This window comes from Microchirus variegatus (genome assembly GCF_963457635.1).
Source record: "Microchirus variegatus genome assembly, chromosome: 6".
NCBI lineage: Eukaryota > Metazoa > Chordata > Actinopteri > Pleuronectiformes > Soleidae > Microchirus > Microchirus variegatus.
In genome coordinates, this window is record NC_139807.1 from 528435 (window position 1) to 548620 (window position 20186).

The 20186-nt window shown below is 41.4% G+C and overlaps 1 protein-coding gene across 1 annotated transcript; it reads left to right on the plus strand.

Annotated features, from left to right (window-relative positions):
- Positions 1-408: 408 nt before the first annotated feature.
- cenpi (centromere protein I) lies at positions 409-12470 on the plus strand (the record flags this gene model as incomplete). Its single annotated transcript, XM_083891341.1, has 20 exons — positions 409-595; positions 2205-2342; positions 2722-2840; positions 2942-3049; positions 3406-3454; positions 3570-3616; positions 3782-3871; positions 3976-4107; positions 4568-4711; positions 5879-5999; positions 6087-6181; positions 6268-6385; positions 7516-7580; positions 7730-7839; positions 9227-9362; positions 9762-9886; positions 11162-11210; positions 11628-11846; positions 12206-12247; positions 12387-12470. The coding sequence occupies 20 exons, from the start codon at positions 409-411 to the stop codon at positions 12468-12470; spliced, it is 2178 nt and encodes a 725-aa protein (XP_083747467.1).
- Positions 12471-20186: the final 7716 nt, after the last annotated feature.

Below are 20186 nucleotides of genomic sequence, written 5' to 3' on the forward strand. Positions count from 1 at the left end.
ATTCTAACGGATCATATTTCAGTTGTTCCACTTTGTAGTCCAATCCAATTCAATCCAACTTTATTTATAAAGCACTTTACAAACAACAACAGCTCAAACAGTGCTTTACATCAGAGATAAATAAATACATAAAACACATACAGCATACAGACGTGTGACCTAAATAGACCTAAGAACAAACAATAAAACAAAACGATAAAAATACTGGCTTCCTCGCTTCACGTCTTTTGAATGGTTTTGACGGTTGACGACAGATGGACTACATCTCCCGGGAAGCCCTGAAGCGGAAGTACCCTACTGCGCAGGCGCAGACCAAACGGTCGCGCTGAATTTGAGTTTTGTTTGAATGGCCGCGGACGGAGTGGAGACGAGTCGCCGCAGTGTTTTTAAGTTTTTAGCGATGTAGAAATGGCAGCGAACCAAAGCGCGTCGGGCTCGTCGGACACAGAATCACCGTCCCTGTCCGACTCATCGTCGTCTCAAGCAGCGGGCAACGGTCGGAGCTTTAACCGGAGTGTGCGAGTGGCAGAGAAAGAAAGAAGGAAGAATGAGGCGGAGGACCCGTTCGTTCTGGCCCTCAAGTTCTTCTCTGACGGTAGGTGGTGTCCCCGGGCTGACCCACACAAACACACGGTGCTGCCGCAGCAGATGGACGGTTAACTGATTCATACGCTCCCGCAAACAGTTAGCAACAACTTTCATACACGTTAACTTTACTACGGTACTTGTTTATTTACTGGTTGTTAATGTTCGCTAATGTTCGCTCTCAGCTGGATGATGGCTTTAAGCTAGGTTTAAGCTAGTAGCTTAATGTTTTATTTAAACTATGACGAGCCGTTTTTTAACATTTTAATAAGGTGTCCTGATCTGTAAAACATATTTAATTCTACGTCGTCAGAAAGCAACGTTCGGATACCACAACTTATTTCCTCCATGACGTCACTTTCTTCAGTCATGTGTAAAGGGTGGATCTGTCACAACAATGCTAGCTATTGCTATTCAAATTAAAATATAGCTTTTGCAACCTGGAAACATGGATTATGTACATGGATAAAAGTTGGAATACTATTATTGTGGATATCTCAAACGTTCATTTTGTCTAGGAATAATTAAATAATAATAATTACCCACACTAGCTATTACATGTTAAAACGACTTGTCATAGCAAATGGTGGCTATAACGAAACATACATCACTATATTGAACGATGACTTTGTGCTAAAGACTTTCATATCTGTTTGGAAACATTCCCTTGGTTAAGTTATATTATACATTTACTAATAGTTGGTCAGTCAATGAATAAAATGGATAAGAGTCACAGTCAAATGGATAAAACCATTCAGAGCTCTCACCCACACCCACAGTGAGCTGACTTTCTTCAAGAAAACAAAAAGCATCTCGGAATGACTTGAAATTTACCATCATAATAGTCGGCATCACCCTGAACAAGGATCCGTTGAAAATATTTGCAAACCTCTTAAGGAATAATTTTAAGGAATTTTTGAAAATCAGGATATGACCCATTTGCTCTGATGCACTTTGACAGTGAGCTGACTTTCTTCTTGAAAACAAAATGTATCTTGGAATGACTTGAAATTTACCATCGTAATAGTCGGCATCGCCCCGAAACAAGGATCCGTTGAAAATATTTGCAAACCACTTAAGGAATAATTTAAATGAATTTTTGATGGTAAATTATGATGGCACAGCATAGCACTCAGATATCACTGTCAATAGAATCCTGAATCTGTATCCAGATCATCACCAAAACCTAATAACCTGCATAAACACAACAGACTCGCAGACATTCGGTCAAAAACACAAAACTCCTTTATGGAGGTGATAATCTAATATAATTCAAGGAGGCAACTGGAAGACTCTGGCATAAACAAGAAGGGGCATGTCCAAATCTCCCACCTTTCTCCCTGTGTCTGCTGGGATTGACTAAAGCTCCCCCGTGGCCCTCGTGTTGATGATTAATCTGTTGAAAATGGATGGACACCTGTGCTTTTGCTGCTAAAACATGTCAAACATGTCTGTGGTGTGAAAATAATGCATTTGATTTTGTAGATGAAGATGCGATTACATATTTTCGTAGTTGCTAAAACTTAACGAAAGCAGTACAAAAGCAGAAAAGTTGTAGTTTTTTATGCTAACATATGTGTATATTCTTTCTGACATGATGCTTTGTCTCCTTTCTATAGTTGAAGCAGGAACTCCAGTGCATGGGAATGATAACTTTGAGAGGAACCTGGTGCGGGTGGAGACGGTTGCCTACAGTAAAGGACTTTCCCCAGAGGCCGTCTCTGTTATGCTGGAGTTTGCCATGAGCCTCCGAATGGGTAAGACGGTCCCTTAGCGTCATTGGTAGACTTGGTATTAAAATGAGCGAACAATATTGCTTTAAAATGTCTCTCCTCACCTGTACAATTTTCTAGCCTAACGTCTACATGCCATTTTATGATGAGGCTAAATAATAAATATGAAAACAATTCACCTAAACTGCTGGTAAACTATAGGAACCTGCAGACAGGGGAAAAAACTATTGTGTATTTGCGTTCTTCTTTGAAAAGAATGCTGAATCCAAACATTGCTTATGTTCGGTAGGTATGTTGTTATATCTTATCATTGTAACACAAGCTTGTATGTTCTATTTTATAAAGATTGTTTGTGTTGATGTGTGGTCGACTTGATTTTGTTTGTGTTTATTTCTCTGTGTAGGGTCCAGTCCATGTGTGCGGGTGCTGAAGTGTCTGGTTCCGGCCTCTGTGGTGCCACAGGAGGCTGTTGTCAGAGCCATGGTTTGGCTCGGCGTCTGCAAAATACCCGTCAGCACTCAAGTATGTGGATATAATATTGGACTGGAAGCTTTGAGTGTTTGTTTCACTAAAGTTGTACCAGTGAATTAATGTTTGTGTTAACATGCATGTGCTTTATTCAGGTTCTTTTTATAAAGTGGGTGTTGACCGTTTTTGACATGATTGATGCTAAAGATCAGCTTCGGGCCATCTACGGCTTCATCTTCAGCTTCGTCACAGATGAGAATCTGGTACGTCTGCTCGTGTTCTTTGCATCACTTCAATACGCTGTTTTTCTGTGTAAATGGTTCACTTTTATTAATGACATTATCTACATTATATTACCGAGAATGCGACTGGTGTGATGAATAAAGGGTCATTTCTGCCTGGCTGGAAAGACATAAATGAGTTCATGTGATTTATGTGTATGTCAGGAGGAGCCATTTTTCCTCCAGGCTGAGTATCATCTGATAGTTTTAGGCTTTTAATCATCCAGCTATGTGTGTATTTCACTGTCAGTTATAAATATGTATAATTAGCTCTTTACCCATGTAATGAAAGTGAATCAATGTGAGAGCCACTGAACTGGTGTGATTATTTTTTCCAGTGTCCTTTCATCTGCCACCTCCTGTACCTTTTGACCAGAAAGGAAAGTGGTATGTCAAACACCTGAAACATGATCCACAACTTTACTGCTCTACTTACCTTTTTCTTTATTTTCTATTATTTGATCTTTTCTTAACCCTTCTGTCATTTATTTTGTCTTTGTAGTGCGAGTCTTCAGAGTACAGAAGCTGCTGGAGCTGCAGTCTAAACTGGTAACTACACCACTGATTTGACGATCCTCTAGCAGCGTGTATTTGATCATATTTCGACACAAACATTGTTTTCTGTTCTTCTTTGTTGTTGCATTTATTGAAGGAATCATCATTTGGAGTTTATGTGTCAAGTACAATGTTGTGATTCCCTCTTTGTTTCCTCAGGGAAGGCAGCCGTTCCTCTTGCACCTTCTGTCACTTTACAAAGTGTTTTGTCCTGAATACGTGACGCTCTCCATTCCATCCCGAATGAAGGTCAGTCCGTGAACTCTGCAGTTGCTGTTGTAATAGAATCATCCCTACAGCATTGGTGAAATTACACTTTTCTTTTTTGTTGTTGTTGTTGTTGTTTCATGCAGAGTGGATTTAGGAACCACAATTCTCCCTGGAAGTCAGCGTTGATTGCTGTCCAGAGGAGGAATGGCTCTCAGATTGCCTCCAGCACCAGTCTGCCCTCCACAATTAAAGATAAGACCAGCGTGCGGAAAAGGGTATGGGCGTATATTTAAGCTGTCGGGGTGCACTTGTTATAGTTTATGCAATCACTCCTGCTGCACCACAGCGACTGCAGCAGCAGCTTGTTAATATCTGTTTCACCATTAACACAGGCGAAAGTATCGCGTCACTTTGCTTATTCATTGTGCGTGGTTGTATGGATTGCCTTTCATAGTCGTTTACCACATTAACAACGTATAGAGTGTATTTCTGATTCATTTAATGTGATATTAATTTAAAAAAAGTGCTTTTCCTTCAGAAATAAAGACATTTCTAAGTGACCCCAAACTTTTCAACGGTAGTGTACGTTGATAAGTGAATAATCATTTGGCTTATGAATGAATTTAAGTTGAAATGACAGTTATATGTATTTCGGCTTCATCTGTTCCCTATGATTTCATTTGTTCCTTTTGCGAGTGTTGATCTAACATCATTCAACTGTCTTATTTCTTCCAGAAACACTATCACCTGGAGTTACCAGTTTTGTGCTCACTTGTAAATAAACCGGCTCAGGCGGAGCCGTCGTTTGGCAGAAAGTTGGTCCCTCTGGTGCAGCTCAGCTCCTTCACGCAACTCCTCGACCACATGCACCGTATCGAGGTAACAACGCTTGGGAAAAACCTCTGTGTCTTCTGCTGCATTTACTCTATTTCATATTCTGCTTTGAAATAGAGCTGCAACTAACTAATATTAATCTGTCAATTATTTTCTCGATGAATAGTTTGGTCCATAAAATGTCAGAAAATGTTAAAAAAATTTGGATCAGTGGTTGTCAAAACCTGGAAATGACGATGTTCTCTAATGTCTTGTTTTTGTCCACAATCCACAATGATTCAGTTTTAATGGTCGAAGCAAATTTGTCCATGTCATTTTAGATCTTTTACCACAGTCTGCGATGTATCCTCTTATCCACTGGGTGGTGCTGTGTAGCTATTATAATTTTAAACATTGCCCTGGAGAGAATTCAACAGAGGCTGTCATGTTTTTTATTGTTATTATTATTATTATAATAATGATATTGGAGTTTAATGAACATCATCCATGTCATTTGTTTTCATGAAAAGTCTTTCTTATTCAGATAGCAGTTATTTATCTGTCCTGTTATGAATAATGGAAGGAGAGATGTAGCTAAATAATGCATTGATCAAAGTTACAAAGCAAATGGTCATTTAAAGAACGCTCTGTATAATTGTCTATTTACCCTCGAGATCCAGTGACCCGAGAAACTAATATAAGTCATTTTGAATTACGTTCAGACTGTATATATAAATTCGCCTCTCTTAGAAAAAGGTTTTTGGACAACGTCCTCTGTTTTTTTTTTTTGCAATGTGTGAATAAAGACAGCTGAGGACGGTCCATCACTATTCAACAGAGGCATAGACACAGTGTGATGATTTTCCTCATTTCCTGTTGTCAAAATGGAAAAAAAACAAAGATGCTTACTCAGTTTAATGATACAGTCGCTTATTATTGATTAGCTCGGCTGTGTCCACTCACAGCTCCTGTTCTTGAGTTTATTTATCATACAGTCCTAATCTCCATATGTGCGGCCCTGGCTGTTGAAGCACATTCAGAAACGCCATAAAACACAACCTGCGATGAAGGAATCGTCCCAGTCTTGGAATTATGGCCGTTATTGGATGACTTAGCTTAGAATTAGCTGTGTATAACTTCTTTCAGGTTTATGGATTTGCAACCATTTCAAACTCTCAATTAAACTTTCCTCGCATCTGTTCCCCCTACGTTTCCTCACTTTGCCTCCACCAGCTGCCGGCTCAGATGGGCTCACTGCTGGGTTCCAGTCTGGCGCTGCAGTACCTGGACTGCGTACAGGATGAGTCTGCTCTCCTACGCCTCAACTTCTGGCTCGGCTACGCCCTCCATGAAGGTAAGTGGAGATGCAGCACGTGTGGATTCCTCTGCTGCTTTTTCCCCCACTCACAAAGCGACCCTTTTTTTTTTTTAATCTGCAAAGAGTTTCTGTTCTGCGGCGACGGACGAACGTCGCAGAATTCCGAAGAAGCGATGCAGTTTTTGGACAAGTTGCTGTCCACGCAGCACTTCCTCCAGGTGAGCCCCTCAGACACCTCTGATTACTGTCACTCATGATCTCTGATTATACACTGTTTTCTTAATTCATCACATTTCCACACTAGGAAGCGTTTTCCAGTACAGAAGTGTTCCTGTACAAGTTCCTCAGTCTTTGGGACGGCTCCCTCCTCCGCCCACAGATCCTCAGCCTGCTGAGCAACATTCCCGTTGTTCCCAGCTACCGTAAGTCGTCACCGTGAGAGCGATTATTGTTATAATCGATTAATCTGTTGATGATTTTCTTGATGAATCGTTTGGTCCATAAAACGTCAATTTAAGAAATTGTTATGTGGAGCAAAGACACAAAGACAAATATTCTCATTTAAGAAGCTAAAACAATCAGAAATCTTGTTTTAAGCATGAAAAAAGCTTCAAAGCAATGAATAGATTATCAAAATAGTTAACGATTCATGTAGTAATCGTAGTAATCTATTACATCTGTCAACTAATTTTGAATTTTTATAACAAAAAAATAGTGCTGTGATGCGTTTCCATGCCGGCTGACCGGAAAAACGCGCGTGACGCCATGTTTACGTGCCGCGACACCGGAGTCCAGGCGCTGTTTACCAGTTAGCTGCGTTAGCTCCTTTAGCGCCGTTAGCTTGCCTACAGTCGAACTGGAGCTGTCTGTTTATTAAACGAAGAGAGCAGCGCTACAAGTAACCAGCGTACCTGTGTAGAAACGCATCATGCGTCAATGTGCGTTAACGTTAGCGTCGCTAACCAGCGTTAACCAGTACTATAATGAATAGAATGTTGACTGCTGTCTGTGGCTGCCTGCCTCACAGGTTCTTGTGTGTGGGCCTGTCAGTGCACTACATCACAACCAGGGGTCTCACTCACCGTGTTACTTTCACTGATTGAAAATGAAATGTAAGCTGTCGAGCTGAACGAGTGAATAATTCATCAACGACCGTGTGGTTGTGGTGGCGGAGAATTTACAGCACGACTCGTCTGCAGATTGAGTGATTTGCACGCTCAGCGATTTAAAAAAAATAAAAATATATATCCCTCCTTTAGAAGTATTCCAGATTTTGGATCTCAAATAGGGCTGGGCGATATGGACCAAAAAGTCATAACCCGATATATTTACGCTGATTAAAGATATCGATATTCACAAGTAGTTTTTTGAATTTGGCATACATGTGCTCATAAAGGCTTTACAGACTGACTGTACTAAGTATTGCTTGCTAATGTTCCACAATAAGGAAAGCGCCCGTAGTGTCCTACACTGAGAATTGTGATTGTGATGCAGTTTTCTGCACCCTGCAGCATTAACCGCATTTCAAACTGTCTCCGCTCTGCACTTTTAGAAATCGGGCGTCTTCTGTTTGAGCCCCTCACGCAGCTCTTCTTCACATCCTCGCTGTTTTTCAAGGTAAGGCTCAGCTCCCCGAGGCACCGGTACTGCGCTCGCATCACAAAACCTCCTGTTGCTGGTGTTTATAAAGAGCCCAAGTTGAGTCTCTTGTTTTAGTCTGGAGCTTTAACTCTCGTCTTCTATGTCACGCATGTGTGCTCCTGCAGTGTGGACTGATCGAGTGCCTCAACAACATGCTGCTCAAGTGGCTGCTCTGGCATTCGGTGTACGCTCTGGAGGACGACCTCGACATCAGCCTCAACAGCCACACCTCCGTGTGAGTTTCGGCCGCGGAATATCTGCTGCATGTTTTTTACGCCCTGAGCGTAAACAAACGGCTGACCTTAAACACATGTGAATTTAGAATGATTGATAAGTGCCCTTTAAAGCTCCCGTAGACCGGAAGTTCCAATTAACGTTTTTTGTTTGGTGTGTATCTGCGCCATTACCTCGTTTATGAAACCCTTAAGTTTGGAAACTGCTGAGAACACTGGGTTTTATTCTCGGGCTCCGCAAGTGCTCTGAAAAAGCCTGGAATGGTGACTTAAGGATCCTGAAGTCTCCTGAACAGCAGATCCTCCTGCTCTGGTCACTAGTCCGGGCACATCTGGTTGCGTACATTGAACCGTAGAAGAAGAAGAACGTCCGTTGTGGAGGTGTTTCACTTGCGACGGTGTCTTCTGACTCAAAGGTCGTATAAGGGACTGCGGTGGGGAGTCGTGACCAAGCTATTTTTAAACACCGTTAAACGATGTTTTGATAATGAGTAGCAGTGCGTCCACCGTGCCAGAGGGGGGCGATGCGCTTCTGAGAGCTGACGTGCTAATGACGTCACTTACAGGTAACTTGTCAATCACAAGACAGTTGGAAAAGCTCTCGTTGGCTGGCCAATCACAACGCATTTCTGTCTTCCTGGGGTTGAGATTTCAGTCTGAAACTGCGCGGCTGATGAGAGCTTCAGTGAGGAGAGATTTTTATCGGCTGGTTTGCAGCAACTAGGAGGTTTTTGACCATAAAAACAAGTTAATCTATGTAAGTAGACCTCCATAACTCACATATATGTGCGCTAGGACCACTCTGTGGGAGCTTTAATCTTCACTTTCAGTTTTCACGCGTCACTTTTTACAGTTGCATAAAAGTCCCAAGGTTGTTACCTCAGTTTTAGTTGTGTGTAATTAAAGATCACTCCATTATAGAAGTCCCAGTGTACAGAATATAAATGATTATGGTCATAAATTGAGCCAGCTAATATGCATTGACAATCAATGCAGTGAAGACAGCTTAAGGGTGTATTGACCCCCCCTTTTAATTCAATATTGAGACAAAATAGACTCAAAAACTAGCTTCGGTTTATTGTGGAAGTTATCGACAGTTATGTTTTAATGCCCGGGCCATTATCAGTATTAACTTCTCACCTGGGTAATCCCACGATAAATAATCCAATAAATGGAGAGATCCATTTTATTCGCTGCCCTTCCCGAACTCAGCTGATGTAGAAATAATTGATTGCGTGTTTGTGCTCTTTCTCACATCAGTGGTGATTCAGTGTTTGTCCTTCTGTAATGTAGTGAGCTGTCACTTTGACTGATTCCACTCTGCTTCCACTTGCTTTAGTGTCTAAGTGGCCAAAGTTTCTCACTCTGCTCTGCCCTCTTCTGTCCCAGAAACATGACCCTGTCTGGGTTCAAGGATTCAGTGATGGACCTGGTGGACTTTGTGGGTCGCCTCGCCTCCGTGGGCCTCCAGCTCGAAGGCGCTCACTCCCTCCTCCTCAGCTTCATCCTGGACTTCTACGAGACGGTAAATCAGCCCATTCCCTTCGCCCACAGCTGTGTATATATATATATATATATATATATATTTTTTAGTTGTTATTCTTCAACTGTTGCTTTTTTGACCTCCTCTCAGCTGCGTCTTTGCTGGGACAAATAACTTCTCTCGCCTTTTCTTCTGGTTGCTTGGCAACTTCTCATGAAGATTTACATCAGACTGTCACATTTTACAATCAAATGGAGCACTTTATATAGTGTGTTTTTTATTGCTGCACACACACACACCTAAAAAACATTTACCGCACAGCATGAACAGTAGTTCCTGGTTTTATTTGGCACAGAAAATGATAAAGAAGTTCAGTGTGTTCAAGATTTAACTGAGCCACAATTACAGCTGCAGAAGCTCTGATTTCTCTTCTTCCTCCAGGTGTGTGATACATTTTTGAAGTACGGGCTCCCCCTCGTCGTGATGCCCCCGCCAGGCGTCTTTTACCCAGCCCTGCTCTCCCCTGACCCTGTTAGCGTGGACCGATTGGCCTACATCATGTACAGGTGTGCAACCCCCCCCCCCCACACACACACACAGTAGAGCAGATTATTGAATTTTTTTTTTCAGGAAAATCTTTGAATGTACCTCTTGGGTCATTCTTTTCAAAAATCCCATTGGCTGCGTACATTTCCACCGTCTTTTACATCAGAATTTCATTTCCTGGGGTGAATTTGGTGTCGAATGATCAGTAATAATTCTAATTTATAAATCAGAAATCCTTTTTATATCTCTTTCTGCCATTTACTCAGAATATTTTCTAAAATAATGAACAAAAATGTTAGTGCTGGGCACCACGTTGTGTTTACATGTCGACTGGCCGGAAAAAGATGCCCGTGATGTCATGTTTAGGTGCCGCGACACCGGAGTCCAGGCACTGTTTACCAGTTAGCTCCGTTAGCTGCATAAGCTCCTTTAGTGCCGTTAGCGCGCCTACAGTGGAACTGGAGCGGTCTGTTTATTAAACGAAAAGAGCAGCGCTCCAAATAACCAGCGTACCTGTGTACTGTGTATGTGTGCCTCTGTTTTTAAAGTTTAGAGTTACTCATTTTAACAATCGGGAGTCACGTAAACATGACGTCTCGCGCGTCTTTTTCTGGTAAGTCGTCATGGTTAACCGCCGTTAACACACCCAGCACTAAAAATATGCACAAACACAACATTATTACACCAAACTGTTGATTTCAAATGTACAAAAATGGTCCATAATTTCTGATTTATAAATGGCAAATTTAACGTATCGTTTGACACCAAAATCACTGAAATCGGCTCAGGAAAAGAAATTCTGATGTAAAAGATAGTTGGAAATTGACATTTAGAAATGTACGTGGCTAATGGGATTTTACAAAAGTCAAATTTTGGTGCTTCTTTCCACTTGTGAATGATTTTCTTTTTCTTTACTAACCAGTTTATCTGGATGCAACCATAACGCAGTATGTCGTGTGCTTATGCATATTTGACGAGGGACCAGAACTGAACTCAAATGGCTACATTGCACTTATCTCCATGTTAATGTATGATTTATGATAATGAGAGCTAAGAGGCAATCCACTTACAACCTCTTCTCGTCTTTATGTAGAACCCAAGCGTCATTTATGACTCCAGGCCTTAATAAGACAAATCCTTACAGAGCTGCTTCATTTGACTGCACCCCCCAGGGCTAGGAAGTTTTACCAACACATAAAAAACCACAGCAAGAGAAGAAGTGGAGCATAGAAAACAGAGCGTTTTGTATGAAGTCACTGGTCTTTCATTGTCCTTTTCTTTTTTTATTTGTGCAGGTACAAAGTGAACTTGACGTCGGCGAAGAATCAAGAAAAAGTCACAGAGGTAAAAACAAACTTGTTATTCTTCAGCTTCACACTGTGCTTTGAAATGAAGACGCCGCACAGATGCACAACAACACTTCATGTTGGCGTTTGTGCACCTTTTGCTGAACTATAGAGGTTTTCATACATTTTACATGTCTCAGTTCTGGCTCGACAGGAATCCACAAGCATCAAACCGTTTCCAATTCTGTCTCAGACGAGGGCCTTAAAAAGTTGTTGATTTGTAATCTAGCTGCCGCTGTGAGTTACGAATCGTCTGTCGTGCGGCTGCGTCGCTCTCCTGAAAATGTCACAGGCACGTTTTATTAAGAAATATTGTCCTGGTAAATGGCACGTGCAAATGAATGTGTGGAGTGATTCAGTTCACCCCCTTTCTTCCCTTCCGTTCTCTGTCGCTCACTGCGGTTGCGTCTCTCAGCAGGCCTTTCACATCAAGCGGCAGACGTTCCACGAGTTCAACCACTACCTGGTCGTCATGGTCAACTGCCTGTGGAACTCCAAAATGTTCCAGTCGGACATGGGCGTCAAACTGGGAGAGGAGCTGCTCCTGAAGAGCAACGTGCCGCAGCACTCGAAGAGCTTTGACCTGGTCCACCACCCCGCCTTCATGAGCTACGCCGTCGACTTTCACCACAGGGTGAGCGTGTCCTTCATCATGTCTTTTAAACACGAGCTACTGAAAAAGCCCCCGTGCTTATTTTGAAACTGTCAGCTGCACTCGGTTTATCAGTCTGTGCAGTTTGGTTAATAGACTTCCAGGCGAGCTGAGCAGACAAATGTGTTATTAATGCATCCTCGCAGAAGATGCATTAATACAGAAAGACATTTTATTATTAATGGCTTCTGCATGAGACATGGTTTTCATCATGTTTAATAATACAGGCCACCCTTTTCTTTCTTTTTTTTGGTATGGTCCGACTGCAGCATTCAGCAGTGATCTTGTGGGATTTAACGGGGGTTGGTTGACAATGAATATTAATGTTGTCTCTTTATCAGTGTTGGCCCGAGAGAAAGGACATGGACCTGGATTCCATACAGGTAAGAAAGGTTTCCTTTTCATTTCTGCAATTATAAAGGACTTCAGTCTACGTAGTTTGATGTGCAACGACCTCGAGGATTCTCAAAAAGATTAATAAGAGACACTGCTTTGATCGTGTGATTTCTGCGTCTGATTTAGCATTCCAAGTCGTGGAGCTGGTACCTGGAGTACCTGTACAGTCAAGGATACGACGGCCTCAAACAGATTGTTCCAGCGCCGTAGCCCCAGGAGACAACGTGGACCACATATCCGACTTCTCCGAGCCACCAAACCACAAACCAGACAGGCTTTTTTTTAATTTTAATTTTTTTAGCCTTCACTGCTCATTAAAACCTCCAAGAATTAACTTATTTTTAATATTTCCAACTATCTATTTCTGTTTTTTCTCGCTTGCTGAAGTGGTTATGTCATCCCGTACACTTGAAGAAAAGTGTCATCACTCATGACATAAGCACACTTAGAGGTCCAGTGTGTAACATTTAGTGAGGGTGAATATTAGAGCTGGAACTATTTTGATCATCGCTTAATCGGTTTGAAGCTTTTTTTTCATGATTAAAACTAGATTTCTGATCGTTTCAGCTTCTTAAATGTGATTATTTTCTTGGTTCCTTTGCTCCACATAACAAAGAAACCATTCAAACTCAATCATTTTAGTTTGTGGACAAAAATAAAGACATTGGAGAACATTGTCATTTCCAGGTTTGACAAACACTGATCAACATTTTTTAACATTTTGTGGTTTAATTGATTACGAAAATATTCGTTAGTTGCAGCTCTAGTGAATTATCCATAAGAACGCCATCATTTCTGATCTGCAAAGGCCACCGTAGTTTCCCCATGACACCCACGGGAAAAGGTGGCTAGGTTTAGTGGAAGAAGAGTCCTCTTTGTTGCAGTTTGCAGTCTCTACACACTGGACCTTTTTTAAAGTGACGCTAAGCTCATCGTAACATCCTAAAATCGCACACGCGACATGTTTTTTTTCGTGGACGACGAGGACTGGGAGAGCATTGTGTTATTTGACTGACATGTTTTTGGCGACTATGTGGAAACAGCTCCGCCTCTATTCACACACACACACACACACACTAATTGTTCATCAGTCTGATTTTTTTTTTTTAATTGTAAAAGAATTCACAGGAGGTGGAGGTTGTTGTCAGAGGACAGACATTTCACTCTGTTACTGCATCACCTTGTTGGCAGTGGGTCTGGGTTTGTTGGGAGGACAGATGACGCTCAGGATGACGGTCTGTGGAGACGTCGCGGACTAAAAAAAACGACAACCACTTGCATCTTCCGCCTTTAAAAAAACGAAAAAAAAAAAAAAACTTGTACATATTTTATCTCCCTCTGTCTTCCACGGGAGCTACTGCGAGTGATTTGTTTTCATGTACATAGTTTTATACGTTTATTGTGCTTTCTTATTTGTCGTGTGTTGTCGGTGGTCGGTTCAAGACGTTCAGCGCGTGACACTCTGACCACGAACCTGTTCCTCCACTCCAATGCTTTTTTTTTTTATAGCTTACAGTTTGTTTTGTTGGATTCTTGCCGTCTGCAGAACCTCACCCCGCGCTCGTCGCTGAAAATAAACCAGTGTACGGCTTTTACTGTAGCAGCAATTAAACTCAATCTGTTGTCTCTTATTGATTGCGCTGCAGCGTGTCGCCGTCCTAACGCCTACCTGAATGTTCTCTATCATGTGCTGGAGGATGTGTTTGGATAGATGATAAGCATTTTGGGGCTTTTAATGGAGGGGAAACCATCTGGATGAGCGATGGGCCTCTGGCTCCTCATGCTGAGTGAAATCACCGCACACACTCCAGGTTCACTCGGTTCACTTCTCTTGTGTTTGTGCATTTGAATGTTTGATTTTCCAGCCTCTTAAATACAAACACACTGTGGTTTCTTTGCTCCTGTTCAACAGCAAACTGAAAATATTGTGGTTATTTTTAAGGTTTGGGAAACAGGTCAACGTTTTCTGACATTTTATGGACGACAAAACTGATCAGATCATTGCTGCCTCACTGTATGTCGGTGAAATTTGCCCTTCAAAGTAAAGTTCACTGGTTCAGAAACACGACACCGTCCTATAGATTTGCAAATTCTAATTGTTTCAAGTTAACCGATTCACTTTTGAAATGTCAAAAACAATAGTGGCTGTGGTTCCCACACTTTCTGTTGCTGGGGGAAAAAAAGAAATCTGGCTTTTTAAGCTGTTAAAGTTTAAAAAAAATAGGTGGAAATAAACCACCACACAAGTGCTGCTGAAAAATGTGAAGACTTATCCAATATAAAAAATAACAGAAAGTCTACAAATGTGAAAAGTGGAACTTATATATATATATATATATATATATATATATATATAGATTCATGCCGTGGTTCTTAAACTTTCAAACCACCTGAGAAAACACAGAGCTCTCAGATTAACCTCATGTACTTCATATACTGGCTTAGAGAAATGAGATTAAGATGGATTATTATTATTATTATTGTTATTTGATAACTGATTTTCCTCCCGAGTACCACCGGGAGGAGGAGGAGGCTCGCGTACCACTGGTGGTCCACGCTCCACAGTTTGAGAACCACGTGCGTTGATGGATTAAACTCTGAAAGTGTCGATGAGGATGAGTGAATCACACATGACCCACATGTTTAACTGTTGTTATTATGATTATTATTATTATTATTATGGGATAGTTGACTCTGTCACATGTGATGAAGAGTTGCAGAGAATGTGTGCTCTCTCTCTCTCTCTCTCTCTCTCTCTCTCTCTCTCTCTCTCTCTCTCTCTCTCTCTCTCAGAGCCTCCTCCTCCTCCTGCAGCTCCTCTGAGCCGCGGAAGTTTCCCCTTCACTGTGTGATGTGATCGCGTCCCAACTCTGGCCGAAGACGATGATGATGATGATGATGATGATGATGTCCATGTTGGGAATGGTTGAATCCAGCAGATGATTCAGGGGAATGAGCGCATCCTCTCTCATCCTCTCAGAGACGCAGACGCCGCCGTCGCTGCTGCTGCTGTCGATCCCCGGTTTCAAATCTCCTCTCCTCCTCCTCACCTCCTCCTCCTCCACCGCCGCCTCACTTTCTCCAGCTCGTGCGTCGTCTGCATTCCCGGGAGTAGCTCGTTCCTGCCTCTTCGCCAACACCGTCAGCTGATCCACTTCCACACCTGAGACGAATCAAATCCTCGCTTTGGGAGAAGAAATCAAGAAAAGGTAAGAAAGCTTCTCTGTTTTTTAGGGGGGAAAAGCCGGTTCACGTGTGTGTGTGTGTGTGAGAGAGGCGTGTTTGTGTGCGTGTTGATGCTCACACGGACACGGGACTTTTTTATTTTCCACACGACATCGCGTGTGATTCATGCCTTTGCCTGATTGCGCTTTCCGTAACTTGCGTGTTGTGCGCAACCGGACGCACAGAAACAGCAGCGTGTCCTCGTGTTTATCACCCACTCCTCCGTGTTCCTCAGTGCGCACACTGTGACTGAAGCGCGCACCGCACTTTATCCATTCATCCATTTGTGCGCTCCACTGTGTGTGCGCGCGTTTGTTTCTCTGCGAGTTTCCGCGCATTTTTTTGTTTACTTCCTCATAAGTTTGCGTGTTTTTTGGGGCACAGTCGCCGTGATGACGCACAGTCGGGTCTGGAGTCATTTGCGTCTCTGCGCTGTGAGGATGCGGCACAGCGGGATAATCCAGGGGAATATTTGGGAGGCTGAAGTAATCCAGTGTTCTGCATCTCTCTGGGTGTATCCTCCAAACTGTAAACAAAACAACAGACTATAGGCTCGACAACTGGATTAGAAAGACGTCAATGGACTATTTCAGATTAGAAAATCACATTTAATCTACCATTTGTTGAATTCTTAGTCATTTTGTAAAAATAATTCATTGGAACTGGTTCAAATGTCAGAGCAGTGTTCGGATGTGCTACTGTTTGAAATTATAAACTGTATTCTGTATTATTCTGGGTGTGGTTTTCAGATTATCACCCCTATAGGTTTGTACCACACCTTCACTCATGGTCAGTTTTCTGTTCTTGTTTTTAATGTTAAAATAGATAATTTAGCACCATTTAAAACTTATTTTTAACTTTCCAATATTCTCAAAAACCTAATGACTGATAAGATGCTACATTAAACCTAGTTTACATCCATTTTAAGACATTAATCACAGTAAATGAGCTATGTTTTTTCAGTCTTTTTTTCAGTTCTTATTGCTGTGGCTGATCGGCTGATTTTCATAAATGCACCTGGAAACGATCAGAGCCAAAACATCGAGACAGCAACAAGTCTTAAAGGCGCCATATGTAAGAATGTGGCCAAAAGCAGTTACTACATTCAAATTCAAAATACCGAGGTCTTCTACGTTTTGTTTTCTGACTTAACTGGCAACCCGTGGTTGCTCGGCAGCAGAGAATCTACTGATTGGTAGGTGGCGCCACATGACGCCAAAACATGATTTCAAAACATAAACATGATTTGCAGTCTGCAAAATATATATTTTTTAATGCAAATATTTTGTCTGTACTGTTGTTGTTGGTGAGTTCAGTTTGTTATATGAACATTATTCCTGAGTCTCTGTGACATATTAGGAGGATTTTATGATTTATTACATAATGCACCTTTAATCTTGACATCACAAAGTGATTTGTGGAATAAAAACGCTGACGAGTCATCGACACCGTGACAGATTATCACAGCAAACCAATCAGTTCGACATGAACTTGTCTTGCATGTTTGAAAATGTTGCCGTGACCAAATGTTGACAAAGAAAATCAGCAGGAACATCTTCTTCCTCTCTTCTGTTTTTTATTAGTTTTCATGATCAACCATAAAGCCTCGTCAGTGACCGTGTTAATGGCTCAGTCCAGGGTTAAAACCAAAGGTCTACGTCAGACTTAAATGGTTTATTTTAAGCCTGTGTTTTTCTCACAGGGGCATAAAGTAAAGTCCTGTTCCACAGAAATTCCTCTCTAATTTTTTTTTATCACCTCTTTGACCTTTGTCGGTCTGCTTTCATCTGTAACAGCTCCAAGTCATTTTCACGGACAATAATCTTCCTGTACCTACAGCAGTGTCCTCGGGCCTGAAAAGCTGAATGAAAGCACGTCTTCAGGCAGTCCACTTAAATGTGATGATGGAATTAAATGTCTTTGGATCTGGGGGCGAGGGACGACTGCATGACGCAAAACATCTGGAAACGTAAAAAACAATCCACGACATGTGGTTAATAATGAAGATCACGCAGCCCGACGACCGTGATTGCGTATTCTATTACTCCTCGTCACCGTAAATTGTGAGAGACGCTAAAAGGATTATGAGGACGTCCTTTTGTCTCCGTCCTCGTTCCTCCTGGTCATGTTTTAGCTTATGCATTTTCAACAGTCGTTTAGGGAGAGAAGGCTATAGATTAAACTGTAGCATCATCATCATCATCATCACCATGTTAATGTCTCTTATCTTGGTTTAACAGCACAGTGACATCGTCACATGCATCAGACGTTGTTAGAGCAGCGTTTACTAACGTCTGTCTTTGGTCGAGAATGAAATGGAACTAACGCTTGAATAAGTGGTGGATAAAGTGGTAAAAGATCTGATATCTGAGTATATACATCACTTTTACTCCACTTTATTGTTTTCTATCTATCTATCTATCTATCTATCTATCTATCTATCTATCTATCTATCTATCTATCTATCTATCTATCTATCTATCTATCTATCTATCTATCTATCTATCTATCTATCTATCTATCTATCTATCTGTTAGCTTTTTAGTTGAGTCATGCTTGTTCTTTTTTGGTAGAGCAATATTAGTTGGAGATTTATATCTTGTGAAATGACTCAGCACAAATGTGTTGTTAACAGTGTTCATACGTTCATTAATGGTCTAAAATAACTGTAGTGAACTAATATCGATATCGGTAGATACTCGATTTTGTGATATCGGCATCGGTGTAAAGTTACCCACCACTAAAGTGACTTCTTATGTTAGTGTCCCGTCTGTTCAAGGGTCAAGTGAAGCTGTCGTAAAGACAGTAACGTGACGCCATTAAGGATCCAGATATTTGTCATTCTCAGATTTAGATTTAGTGTTGTGTCATGAACAATAACCGGTGAACACTTCTTCTCTCTGTGGTGTTTTGGTTATGAAACAGTGTCTGTCCCAGTTTGAAGTAAACACCAGTGAAAGCGTTGCTTATTCAGGGAAATTGAACTTTTGGAATCTCGCGTCATCCGTCATTGAAATGCTTATTTTCCTCTTATCTAGAGCTGTTTGCTCGGACGTAAGAATAAACCAGGAAGTCTGTTTCAGTCTCACTCTTTGGAAAATGAACCTACGAGTCGTTGGTCTCATTGGTACGTTTCAGTTTTTCTTGAATAGAACGTGTACATTTTGTGAATTACGTTCACATTTAGAGTAAAAACGGTTGATAAAGCATGACACAAATATGATTGACAGGTATAGGTTATGGTTTCCAATTTCCTTATAATAAAATAAGGAGGACTCTGTTGCACTGTTTACATATCTCACTTCACACACATTGCTTTGCACCTTCCTCCCTCCATAGACTGTACTTTACACACTTTCACTTCCACTGTTTGTTTTACAATCAACAGTCCTGTCGTCATCGCCGTTGCTACGATACAAAGGACTCACAATGGATCGGACGAACGATTTCAATTGGCTTGATGATCAGAAATAAGGAACAAAGTGTGTCTTTTATCTTTCAAATACGGAGCTAATTCCTTATCTTAGCAGTTTTGTCTAACGGGAGCGTGGTTGCAGGTTTCGTCTTTGCAAAATCTTAACGTGACGCTGCTAAAATGGTGAATCTCAAAGCTTCAGATTGGGAGTTCAGGTTCTTATGTGTGCATCAGGACCAGGTTGGCCATAATCAGACGTTGTCTGGACTCTTTAAGCACATTTTTGGGGGATAAGGTTTAGCATGTTTTCCCCTCTTCCTCTGAATGCATGTATTTTGGGATTGCGTTATAAATGCTGTAACGTGGGGGGTGGAGCGAGTTCCTTGGTCATATTTCCCTCTCCTTCTCTTTTCAAATCCAGGAGAGTGATCTTAAAATGTCATATTCTGTTCAATTCTGCCCGAGGTCTTGAGTCGTGTAGCTGAGCGTTAAGAATTAGCGAACTGCGAGTGACATAACGAGCTTTAACTGACGAGATCGTTCTATTATTTACCGGGAAAAGGTGAATGCGGGTCAGACGCTGTGTTTTCAGCTCGGCACAGTTACTGTGACTGTAGTCTTTCTTTTAGATCATAGCACGGATGGACTTTATGACCTCAGTCATGAAAGTCTTCCTGTGATTTAATCACCGATGACCTCATCTTTGACCTTTATTGATCCTTCCCTCCATGAGGCAGTGACAGGCTCAACAGAGCTCCTCTTCCTGTTCACTATAATGATTATTTGTTTATGTTTTTTTTAAATATAGACATTTGTCCATTGTGCCATTTTTCATTACATCATTTTAATTTTCCTTGATATAGAGAGTTTCTGGAGGAGACTTCACACAGTCTGCATAGCTGGAGTTATCAAGACCAATTTGACTCACTCTATAAGAACCATTTGTTGTTGTTCGCTCTCTCTCTCTCTCTCTCTCTCACACACACACACGCACACAGAATAACAAACATCTTCCACTAAACTATAAGAAGCCCAGGATTTGGATCCTGTGAAGCTTTAATTAAGTTTGTTTTTAAGTTTTTGTGCTGTGTCATTTAATCTCATTTTGCTTTGATGTTTTAATTTGTAACGTTACGTGCAGAGAGTTAAGTGACTCCACTCTAACTAACTCTAACTCTATATACCTGACACAACACTGAGCTTTCATCATCTGTGCTGCTGTCATTTGTGCTGGACTGAGACACTAGTGCAGTGTGTTGTATGTGTCGCATCATTGTTATGGACGT